The 13,071-nt window shown below is 35.6% G+C and overlaps 1 protein-coding gene across 3 annotated transcripts; it reads right to left on the bottom strand.

Annotated features, from left to right (window-relative positions):
- Positions 1–1,378: 1,378 nt before the first annotated feature.
- Positions 1,379–11,003, bottom strand: stx16 (syntaxin 16). Of its 3 annotated transcripts, XM_039692862.2 has the most exons (9): positions 10,602–11,003; positions 6,791–6,802; positions 5,383–5,490; positions 4,387–4,527; positions 4,072–4,234; positions 2,473–2,561; positions 1,957–2,100; positions 1,704–1,784; positions 1,379–1,524 (listed from the first exon to the last, which is right to left on the bottom strand). In XM_039692862.2, exons 1-9 carry the CDS (start codon positions 10,731–10,733, stop codon positions 1,420–1,422), a joined length of 975 nt encoding a protein of 324 aa, XP_039548796.1. In that variant the 5' UTR covers positions 10,734–11,003; the 3' UTR covers positions 1,379–1,419. The 3 variants fall into 3 exon arrangements, with proteins under 3 accessions (XP_039548796.1, XP_039548799.1, XP_039548797.1); XM_039692865.2 differs by lacking the exon at positions 6,791–6,802 and having other exon boundaries at positions 10,653–10,944; XM_039692863.2 differs by lacking the exon at positions 6,791–6,802 and having other exon boundaries at positions 10,602–10,879.
- Positions 11,004–13,071: the final 2,068 nt, after the last annotated feature.

The raw sequence follows: 13,071 nt of genomic DNA, 5'->3' as shown, positions 1-13,071 counted from the left end.
GTACAGGGGACAGTAGTTGTAAAGTCAGTCGGACAGGGCTTCAGCCAGGGACTGAAGGTCAAAGTTCAGCTTAAGTCTGAAAGATACGGTTGTGACAACACCAATGAAACGTGGACAAGCAAAGCTTTTAAAAAACATCCAAGTTTAGTGCTCACACAAAGATGTCCACTTTTTAAGGCAAGGAACAGAGTGAAGCAAAAAATCTCGAGGAATCACTCCTGCTTTTCACTGAAATGATACTGATATCATGACAACAACACTGCCATTAAAACATAGACGAACACATGATGGTACATGATGCACCTCCGCCGACGTGAGCAGAGAAAATAGCGCTTTGTTATGAACACTCATAAAGGACAATGTAACATTCAGTTCATTCATTACCGCTCATAATCCCAATGCAATACATTTCACCAAATAGAAATAAAAATGCATAATTAAAAGTTTTGTAGAAAGAACATGCTTCGACTATGCGTTCCTCATTCCTCGGTCTTCAACTTCCTCCATGGTTGATTGAGTGTCAGTGCATCTCCTCTCACACACGCACAAACATACAAAAGATTGAGTTGCGAAAAAAACACAGACACACACACACATCCTAACCCATGAGCAAGATCTGATTCAAAGGCAGCTTTCACAGTAAGATGGTTTCACTGTAGATGCTCACTGAAACCAAGAAAGTAGGACTCTTTCCCCAAATTACAAGTTTGTGTTGTGAATTTGTTCAACTTTCCTTTACATTATTGTTCAGATTTTTATAATTGTTACAGTAAAAATACTGTAATACTGCAACTGTCCTTTTTAATTTTTGCTTTAAAAATTAATGATGAATTAATTATGTACCGGTATGAAAAATTAACCAAAAATTTAGGAAATGCTGTATTTAATTTCATATCGCTTTCTATTGTGGTGAAATATGACCTGGACGTTCTTTTGAAGACTCACCCAAGCACATATGATCATGTTCAAGGAGGATACCTTATCTTTTCCCTGTTCACGCTTTAAATTAGATGACAAGGGCGGTTGAGACAAACATGCTGCCATCTTGCAGCCATGCTCATTAGTGCTGTGCTTGTGCGGGACAAATGAAGAAAACCGGCCCTCTGATGGTTCCAACTGAAAGGAACCTGGGTACTAACACTGCCTCTCACTGGAGAATTAAACCCATGAACTGTCTCCTGACACTGCACTCGGTGACCAGCAGTGGGCGTCCTAATACGCTTCATTTTGTTGTGTAGTACTTTTCCATCCGTTCAACAATTAATCCTCCCTCAGGAATGGTCTTGAAAGTCAGCATGCAGACCTTCTCTCTCTCTCTCTCTCTCTCTCTCTCTCTCTCACACACACACACACACACACACACACGTTTTTTCTCATACATACATACAGGTAGATCCCTCCTAGAGGCCATGGAATGATTCAACTAAACTTTGTCCCAAACAGAACAAGTATTAGAATAACAATTATGACAAAGAGAATTAAAATGACCAACATCTTGCGGTTTTTCTTCTGGTACTGTTCAGCCTAACAAAAGAAAAGAGAAACGTTTAGTGTGCTTTTTATCTCTACTATGCGATATTACTTATAAACGGTCATGTGGATATTGCAAAGTCCATTAATATTACTCAACAAGTTACTGAAAAAGTAAAGGAAAGCAATTAACATGTTGCTTAACACATCATCAGGCTTGATAAGGCCCTCACCTTTTGCAGTTGCTGCAACCCCTCTTCTGTTTTGACACAAGCTTGCTCGACATTGAAGTCGATTCTGTCGAGGACTGTGCCCTGAATTGAATATATACATTGACATTAATGCAGAGGTCTAATTAATGTCTCAATCAGCTCCCTAGCTGTATATACTGTAACTATACATATATATATTTATAGCGAGAATCTGCATTTATAGAGAGAATCTGAACCTGCTCTAATATTTTATTCCATCAAAAAGAACACTGACCTGTTCAACAACCATTCCAGCAAGATCTCTAAATATCTCATTAAGGTCAGAGATGGATTGAACGATCTGTCGAATTTCTCTCTCTCGCTCTTCTACTATCACTGTGTTCTGCTGAACCAGAACTAGCTGGTCATCTGTAAATCCCTAAGAGAGTGAGAAAGACCCTTAGTCACACACAGACAGATATCAACCGTTAATTGTCAATAATGATTATATGTAATTTCATATTATGGACAATATAAAATATAAATCTATACCGCATTTACTCAAATAGTCTGGGATTTAGAATTTACAGCTTTACTTTAGGCATTAAAACTTTATAAGTGTTAAATAGTTTTGGAATAAATTATGGTGTTTAAAATGGATATCAAAATGATAAAATTAGTAAAACACTGATTGGCTTACTTACAATAAGGTCCCCAATATGTAAACATGTATGTAGTCTAAATACTTAAATATTTGGAATTTGAGATGAAAGAATTAAGGATATGCAGAGTATTTGTACAACATTCTCACTCTGTCATATAATGCGATATCTTCATCTTCCTCCACAAGAGGACCAGAGTCAAAAAAGTGCTTGGATCTTTCTTCACGGTTTTTCATGCCTGAAAACAAAAGCAAATCAAAGAACTGAGCATACAGTGAAAAATGTCAGCATTGTGTATTCAGATCAATTTAAAGGAGTAGTTCACTTTAAAAAAAGAACTTTTGCTGATAATTTACTCACCCCCATGTCATCTAAGATGTCCATGTCATTCTTTCTTCAGTCGAAAAGAAATTAAGATTCCAGGATTTTCTCCATATAATGGACTTCATTGGGTACCAAACAGTTCAAGGTCAAAATGAAAGTTTCAGTGCAGCTTCAAAGGGCTTTAAACGACACCAGACGATGAATAAGAGTCTTATCAAGCGAAACGATCTGTCATTTCAAAAATAAATAAAAAAGTTTAAGTTTTATAAGCACAAATGTTCGCCTTGCTCTGTTCTGTGACGCACGTTCGTGACTCTCCTGTTCGAACTCGCTCCTCAAAATGAACAAATCTTTGAGTCATTTGGTTCATTCAACGAACGAAAGCACTCAAAAAAAAGATTTGAACAGGAGAGTCACGAATGCGCATCAAAGAACAGAGCAAGGCGAGCATTTGAGCTTATAAAACTTAAACTTCTTTATTTATTTTTGAAACGACCAATCTTTTCACTAGATAAGACCCTTATTCATCGTATGGTGTCGTTTAAACCATTTGAAGCAGCACTGAAACTGTCTTTTGGACCTTGAACCATTTGGTACCCAATGAAGTCCATTATATAGAGAAAATCTTGGAATGTTTTCATCAAAAACCTTAATTTCTTTTCAACTGAAGAAAGAAAGACATGGACATCTTGGATGACATGGGGGTGAGTAAATTATCAGCAAAAGCTTTTTTTTTTAAAAATGAACTACTTCTTTAAGGATGAATGGAAGCTAGGAACACAAGGGTAAGGGTACAAAACAAAGATGTCCTAAAAACTGAAACGTTTTTCCTTTGCGTTTTTTTTCACGTACAGATGACAATTCCCGTTCTCACGGATCCATGAAAATGACTAAGAACATTGTATTATGCTGCCAGGCCAGTAGTTGGCAATGTCAATTTGTAAACATTACACACCTATAGACTGAATACGTTATATGGATGCATGACCATGATGTAACTATTTTCGCAAATTCACGTTTTTGTAGCTTGCATCGTATCTGTATCCAATATACTGATAACAATTTCACGTTGAAAAACTTGCAATTTTAATCCCGTTTTCAAAAGTTTGCCTTTTCAGGCTAAATAACCAGCCAAAACGCATAAAAAGTGCTCCATTTTTGGTTAAAAACGATGTAGTGTAAACTTTGCAATATCATAATTGCACTAAGCCAAATCACGGTTTTGGTTCTATTTCAGTTAATTGTGCAGCCCTAGATCAACCTCAAACACAAACAATTCACACAAAAAAGCTGCTCTGTCTCACACACATGCAAAACTGTATCACATGTGTGCTTCTGAGGTACATTTTTTTCAATCGCACGTGTATGTCGCACTGTACAACTCTGCCAACAAATATTTTGTGTTTCCGTGTGCATACACCTACGTTTTAGGTAACTTGACTGTGTGTGTCTGAAGTTGATTGACAGTTCTTGAAGGCTCTGGGCCAATGAAGACACCACATTGGTCAACAGTCTGTTTTCTTGCTCTGTACAGTGATGACTCTGAGTCTGCAGCCCCGTCACGGCCCGCTGGCACCTGTGAAACATCTACACACACACATGCAGATGCTGAAAATTGTCCAGTTTTATGATGTGCGCAGTGATCAATTGCTGGAGTGTTCCTGTGTCCACTTTAACCTCTTCAGTTATTTACAGATGTCATAATAAAACATGATTTATGTGCGTGTTTTTATACCAACCTGTGTAACTTCCTGTGTAGTGATCTCGATGGCATGCTCCTCCTCACTGCTGTCATCCAGCGTGGGACGGTTCATGTGTTTGTCGTGCAAACTGGCCAGTTCCTTCATCTTTTGACGAATACGTGTGATTTCATATTGCAACTGTGGGAACAAGGAATTCACTGTCTGTCTCTTAAACAGATGAACCTAACATTCCAGCTGAACTAACATCTTAATGTCATACTTGGTTGACTATGGATAGAAGACTACGTATACGAAAGCCAAATATCCATTAGGTTCAGGATAAAAAACGAAATTATTTTAACTGATACATCCATTTGCATAAAAAAACAGTATAGAACAGTAGTTCTGTCTGTAACTTATTATTATTATTTTTTTATACACTAAGAATTATTACACACTACCATTTGGGGTTGGTAATTTTTTTTAATGTTCTTGAAAGAAATCACTTATGCTCATCAAGGCTGCATTCATAGGGTCAACAATACAGTAAAAACGGTAATATTGTGAACATTTCAAATAACATTTCTACTTGAATATACATTTAAAATGTAGTTTATTCCTGTGAAGCAAAGCTGAAAGCTGAACAGTTGTGCTGCTACTCTTGTGGAAACAGTGACATATTTTTTCAGGATTCTTTGATAAATCTTTTGTAACATTAAATGTCTTTGCTGTTAATTTTGATAATTTTAATATGTCCTTTATGAATAAAAGTAATAAGATATTTTTTGTAAAATCTTAATGAACCCAATATTTTAAATGGTAGTTTAATAATACAAGCAGCATGTTTCTGCTATAACATACTGGTCACATATTTTTGTTTGTCCAAACTAAGGGATGGGTCTAAATAATTTTCTCTAGTGATTTACAGCATTCCACAGATGCCGTCGGTAGAGCTCAACTTGTTTTGAAACTGGAACATTCCTTTAATGTCATTGATCAACAATGGATCCCATCCTTTCTTTTTAAGCACACTTAAAACAATCATCTAATTACCTCATCCACTCCCTCCACCCATTTAGGCGGGAGTCTCTTCGTGACACCGATAGCAGCCTCTGGATCCAAACTGATGCCTGACACCAGGGCCATACGATCATCAGCCAACTAACAGACAGAGAGACAAGACAGCAAACATCACATTTCTTTGTTGAGAATTTCTGTGCAATACATTGAGATACAGTAAACCTGTAAAAAATATTTGCTTTATTTTTTACTTAGGGCTAATTGATTTTTTTGGCAGTATCTATTTTAATGAAACTTTGAACATAATATCTGATTGATGTTAGTCTTCTTATCGCTAGTTTTCTCCGCTAGATGTCATCCTCTTATTACCTTGTTACCTTGCTTGCACGACAGCGGGGACACCGTCATTAATTCGGTGCCTAACATGGCGGATTCATGCGCAAGAAGACCCGAAAGAGAACTAGTGCGCTATGTGAGAGAAATGTTGTGTTTGCAGATACAGACAGCATGCAAAAAATAATTTCACATCTCCTTGCGCTAAAACGGACAAATTCACACTTGGCGAGTATCCTAGAAAACAGTTATGGCTTAAGTGAACGTAAACAGTAGAAAAAAGACAACGCATGTGCGTCATTATATTGGATCTGATCAGTGCATTTGTCTTTAAGTGACATCAGCCTAATATTCCCGCTACTGTCTTGTGTTTTTAAAGTTAATCAAACTACAAAAGACAAAGAAATCACTCACTGCTCTTCACTGAATAACTTTTTTTGTACATTTTATAAGCATCAACCTTTATTAAATTCGTACAATAAAGATTACATGCAGTGTTGTTTTACATTTGATTACTTTATATTCAATTTCTGTACCTGAAACTACTGTTCATCTACCTGCAAAACCTGAAAAGCACTGATTATTTCATTTGTATCTTTGTTCTACTATATTTATTTTTTGTAGTATGATTTTTTTATTTTAATGACCATTTACTTGTCTTTAATTATCTTTCTTTAATTATTATTGGTAGCTGAAAGCATTATCAAATTAGGCAAAATATTTAATAAACAAAAACCATGAGGAGTGAAGGATATAAATGATGGTGTTCAACTTCAGCACAAAAACTGACCCTTTACTAAGCCCCACCTTAAAAATGTAACTGAACATAATCCTACTATTGTTCCTTTATTATCAGACATGCTCTTATTTTTTTCTAAAGCAAGTCTACGCAAGTTGTTTGTGTTTGGATACCTTCAAATGCATTCATTCTTAAATGAGCATGTAGATCCATATTTTTAAGGTGATAAATTACAATTAATCAATTCTTCCCAAAAGGAAGTTCTGAAAAGCTAGTCTAAACTAGCAACCGTAATCAAGGGGGCGGATATTAGAAATAGGATGTTGATTCAGATCTACCCATAAACTTAGGTTAAAACATCAAGGTTACCTCGTCAAACTCCTAATGTGATTGGAAGAGCCCGGCGAAGTCCCATCCAATGAGAGGAGAGACCGAAAAGAAGGGGAGGGACAAGAGGAGTGAGAACAGAGGAGCCCAAGACAAAAAGAAGTGATCAGCATCAAAAAGACTGACAGCAGGACTTGGACAGAACTGGACAAATCAGGAAAAAAAAGAAAAAAAGTAAATGCAAATTGTTACTTATATGCTATTGTAGAATACGGAAATACATATAAAAATACTATGTGAATTATATATATCAAATGCATAACGTTGCTATAAAGTTGAAAGCATGAAAAAAAAAAAGATTTGTCCATTCCAGCCCAATAACATCTCAATCCTACAGTATAATTGTGCTACTGATTCATAAACTCACTAGATATCGTAGGTTTGCCAAAATCAACCCATTTTCAATTTGTTACTGAATTTGTAAAATGATTAAGCTGATATTAGGAATAGATAAATCCTATTTTTAACCCAAGTGACAATGTGACAACAGTGAACAATGAATGCACAGCAGAAGATTTAGTAAGGATTTTTGCAAGACAGTGCAAGAAGTGCTCAGTTTGATCACAAGAAGTGCAAACAGGAAAAAATCAAATCAACATGCAAGCAGATAGTAAGGAATGGAGCCACTACACCAGACAAAACACAAGCAGGCATGATATATGATTGGAATGACGTCCGTGCTAGTGACTTCGTCACTCTTCACAAATACAAATATCGCACTGACAGATCTGTCGGTCAAGACCCAATCAATACCCTATAACAGGGTTTGTCAAATCCAGTCCCGGAGCACTGCTCAAATCCTGATCAAACTCCCCTACATGTGATTTTCTAGTGATCCTGAAGACCTGGGGCCCGTTTCAATAAGGAGGTTCAACCAACTCTGAGTTAAAGCTTGAACTCTGAGTTGACTTACCCTGAGATGGGAAACTCTGAGTTTTCCGTTTCAGAACAGCTGAAATGAGTTAGTTCAATCAACTCTGAGTTGACTGACTCTGAGTTAAGCGCGTGCACCACAACTATAAAAAGCCATTATCAATGGAGCGCAGATATTATGAGTCACCATGGCAACAGCGCCAGACAAAAAGAGGTGTTAGGTGTAATTAATTAACAAGTGATCTAAATATTGTAATTTAATTAAGGGGGTTACTCTTAATTCTTCTGTAATTTAAAATAAAATATGATGCAATTACATTAAAAAAGCTACTGCATAAACTATAGAACAATTCAGTATAAAACAATAGTGCATTTAACATACATTTTTAAAAGTTATATGTTTTATGTAACCTTCTCCCTCTACACACTTTGATCAATTCAAGAATAATTCATGCAATTGTATATTGTTAATTTGAAAGAATTAAAAGTGCTGTTTCTTGTCTCTTCTCTTTGTGTTAATCAAGTAGTTGAGGTTGATAGGATTTAGTAATATGTAGACCAATACTTTCTAGAGATAGTAAGTATTACATTAATCTAACTACACCGTCTCAGAAAATATCACGGTTTATGGTATTAAACAATTATTAAATATATAAACTGCATCATTAAATTACGGTTATTATTATTATCATCAGTTAAAATGAAAATGAGTTAAATAAATTAAACATTTGTTCAATAAAGCATATGTAATCAACTAACTTCAATAATTGATTATGAATAAGATTAACGTCTTATTTGTATCATTAATAACTTATTAAATTATGTTTGAAAAACAATTGAGTTCTATTAAATATTTTTTATTCCAATTTTTTTAATGATTTAATAGAAATATATTATAAAAAATGGTGGTAATCAAATAAAAGTTTAGCAAACGTTTTAATCCTTTTACTTTTTGGCAAAGTGCTGCAAAACAGATTTAGTCAATTAAAACATGGACAAACAATATATATTCCTTAAAGAATGTGTAAATACATTTTATTGTTGGTGTTTAAACAGCACTTCCTCTTTAAAAAAGGGGAGGAGACCGCAAGAAACTCTGAGTTTACTGAAGAAAACCTGCTCCCGACCAGGTTAGGTTCACAGAGTAAGTTACCATGGTAACTGACTCTGAGTATAATTTACCTCTCTTTCAGAAATGGGCTTGACTTACTCTGCTTTCTCGGGTTTGATATACCCCCCTTTCTGAAACGGAAAACCCAGAGTTTCCCTCATTTCAGGGTTAACATACTCAGAGTTTTCACTTAACCTCCTTTCTGAAATGGGCCCCTGGATTAGCTTGCGCTCAGGTGTGTTTTGTTAGATGAGGGTTGGAGCTAAACTCTGCAGGGCATTGGTCCTCCACTACAGGCCAAGATTTGAAGAAGATACAGGATTATTTAAAATCATGCTGGATACCAGGCCGCCCACCAGCATCAAAGAGAAAGAAAAATGTGATACACAGCTAATCTGTAGGAAATATCTATGGAAGATTGGAAGACAAAACATACTGCCTACCTCTGGAATCTCATTTTTACAACGGTAAAAACATAACTTGACCAAAGTACATACCTTATTCACAGCAGCACCATCTTTGATTTTTAATGGGAATGAAAGCGAGGCTGTGAGGGACAGACATGCACCTCTTCGATTGGCTGTACTGTTATTTAATGTGTTTGTGGAATGTTCTGCTCATGAAACTCTGGCAAAATATCTTTCCCAAAAAATCCTGACATAATAAGCTGTGGAAAATTCTAAGTAATCTAGGAGCTTTATAAAGCGGGTGCCATTGGAAACACGGCAAGTCTATCCCTCACAGCCTCATTTTCATACTGTCGATGGTGCTGCTCTGAATAAGGTCTATATACTGTAGAGCATCAAAAATTGTCTCACTAAAAACTTTTAAAAATGTAGCAATAAAGCTCACCATTACAGTTATGAATTATGTATTTAAATGCATAAACAGCAGGTATGACATATAAAGTGATATAAAGATGCACAAATTGTGATATTATAAAAAAATAATATTTTAACTTTGTATTATATAAACTGTATTTTATAGGCTATGTTTAATTAAAATTATGTTATATCATTCCAAATTTCAGGAATATTAACAAACTACCATTCAAATGTTTGTTTAGTCAGTAGTTTCTGACTTTTGTAAACGAAATGAATACTTCTATTCAGCAAGGATGTCTTAAATTGATCAAAAGGAATACATTTACATTTTTATTTTACATTGTTATAATATTACTGCACTTTTTATCAAGTAAATGCAGCCTTGGTGAACAGAAGATTTTTTTTCTTTCAAAAACATTTTTTTTAAATGAAATTTTTGAACGTTTGTGTACACTGAATTTGACATTACAATTTTAAGTGACACACACAAGACTTATTATGAGGTAAATATTACCCAGCTAATATTTTAATCAATTATTTTTGCTACGATGACAATATGAAAGCCAATGAACTTCTCCTTATAATATAATGCTTAATATTGTTCCAAATACAATGGATCGGAAAATATAGGTGGTGATTTAAGGTAACGTTATATATTGTTGGGTCACTGTCATCATGATGTTCCCTGCAGATACACTGATGATCTAAACGCCCGCAAACTAGCACGACCATCACCTTTTTAGTGACTCCATTGTCATTCCCGAGTGAGTTAAATTAAAATGCGACTGCATGAAAACTGTTTCGTGATCAGCTAGCCGTTTAGCACAGACCTGCCAGCTCCGCACACAGCAAAACAAAACAAGTGGAGGTTTGTTGGACAACTGACATCAACAAACATCACTAGCTAGGGATGTTGTCTAGCTAGCTGAGAATCCAACACACACACGCGAAAACATTCAATTCAGACAATGAACGTTAGACTCACCGCAGCATTGCTACGTGTATTCAGAGTACGACGGGGGTCGTATGTACTCACTTGCTCAGCCAAAATCTGCCGGTTTTGGATTGCATTGTTCCGCATTAATAAGAAGGCATCGGTTAGTCGCCGAGTTGCCATGGCTACGGAATACAAGAGGACGGTAAAATGAAATAACTAGCAGCTACAGGCTGCCTGGATGGCTGTCTTGAGATTAGTTACTCAGTTCGTCGTCAAGGCTGCAGGCTAACGTTACTTAACTAGCGAGCTAGCCTGCAAAACGGCAGGCGGGCTCGCCCAGCAACTCAGCGCCTCCGATTTCGAGAGTTTTCGGCTCTCTTTTAGACCAATGCAGTCCTGAGTCTATATCCTGTAAAGTATTACAACATTACAAGACCGACAACACAAGTTATCCGCTTGGTTTAGGATGCAAATGGATCATGTCTGCGACTTCCGTGACGTGGAATACGTAAACGTGACATCACAACGAAACTTCCGCTTTGCGCCATGAATATGCAAAAAAGTTTTAATTTATTTTTAATTTAGACTTTTTTTAACCTTATAGTTTAAATCAGTAAAACTCACATTATACAAGCAATATTGTAATATTTCAGTATTTGTAATTTTGTATCTAATTTTGCTTCTTTTATTGAGTTATATTCGATATGTTATTCGACGAGTAACTAAGTGCTTTACTTTTTTCTCTTTCATTCTGTTAATGTTTATATCTTAAATAATAAAAAAAATCTACTGTTGATGTTATGGTTTGTATTTTTTTTTTAAATATGCAGGAAGAATATGGTAGTTTTGCAAATATAAAACTCATATATTTATTAGTTACAACAAGCCATATAAATACATTTATATTCATAAATTTATTTATTTTTTAAATATGAGCATAACAACAGTCCAGTGAGAATAATACGGGGACCCAGAAGCACCATTTCCATTCCATTTTGTTCATTTGAAGTTTCACCACACGGCGGCAGTGTTTCCTACCTGAAAAATCATACACACAATCTGACATCAGTGTGGAAGATGAAAGTGGAAACCTCTGTGTGAACGCTTTTAGAAAACGTTTTACTCCAAAAACGTATGGATGTCTGTTAGCTGGAAATGATAACTATGATAAAATACCTTTCTATAGTGTCTGGTGGAAAGTAGACATTGGGGATCTGCACTGCTGTTGCTTGCCTTTTCCTATGTGCCGAAGAGAGTATAACTAGTCATTAATCTCACTTAACTCAGACAGTGTACTCCATCTGTGAAACCGGTAAACATGAATTGATGTTTTCTATCTATCTATCTATCTATCTATCTATCTATCTATCTATCTATCTATCTATCTATCTATCTATCTATCTATCTATCTATCTATCTATCTATCTATCTATCTATCTATCTATCTATCTATCTAGTTTTGATGACATAACTATTATTACTATCTTTTGATGACATAACTATTATTACTATCTTTTGATGACATAACTATTATTACTATGTGGGAAATAGTAGTAAAGAACCGAAAGGTGTGTCTAAAAATATGACTTGTATTTTTTTTTAAAGAAGAAGAAGAAAATGAATAAAATTTGCTTTATTTTCCATGTGCTAACTAGTGTGACATGCTAAATCTGGGGTTATGTGAGAAGAGCCCACCCCTGTTGACCTGCTGTCTATGTAACTCAGAATCGTGCACCTTAGAGCGACCCTTCAAAGATGTTCTGCAGGACTGGTGAAATTATTACTGCATGCTGCCAATTTATAACAACCTTAAAAAGGGCCCTCCTGCCATGCTACATAAAGAACTGTGACTTACTGCCAGAGACCAGCAGCCAACCCCACAGGAACATCATTTAAAGATATGTGTGAGTGAACGGTTGGAAGTTAAACTACAATAATAGATCCAAGATTACAGAATATTCTGGAATAGAGTATACCTAATAAAATATTAAATAAAAAATATAAAGGCCTAATAAAACAAAGTTGAGGTTGCACAATGAGAAAAGACAAATGTAACTGGAGGGTTTGTATAACAAGATCCCTAACAGACAACTACAGAATGTATATTGCATATAAACGTTCATAAATAGAGAGCGTGTTAGGGAGGTCAACCAGGGCTATGAAGCAGACAAAACCCAGCAGTCGTTTTACCTCATCTGGACAGTAACAGAAAAGAGAAGCTGTGACCAAGAGTAACACGGATTTCACAAAAAGAACAGCTCTGTAACCCAAGTCCATTTCCTGTTCAAGACACTCAATCTGGATTCTTACAGTATTACACGCCACGTACTGTACATTACAGATCAAAAGTTGGGGGTCTGTATATTTATTAAGGCTTTTGAAAGAAGTCTCTTATATTCACAAAGGCTGCATTTATTTAATCAAAAATAAATTAAAAACAGTAGGACTGTGAGATTTGGTTATAACTGTTTTCTATTTTAATTAGGGCTGTCAAATGATTAATCACGATTAATCTTAT

The sequence above is a fragment of the Pimephales promelas genome, chromosome 8, assembly GCF_988280905.1.
Source record: "Pimephales promelas chromosome 8, fPimPro1.hap1.1, whole genome shotgun sequence".
Lineage (NCBI taxonomy): Eukaryota > Metazoa > Chordata > Actinopteri > Cypriniformes > Leuciscidae > Pimephales > Pimephales promelas.
The sequence above is the reverse complement of the archived record's forward strand: the minus strand, read 5'-3'. Positions and strand labels throughout refer to the sequence as shown.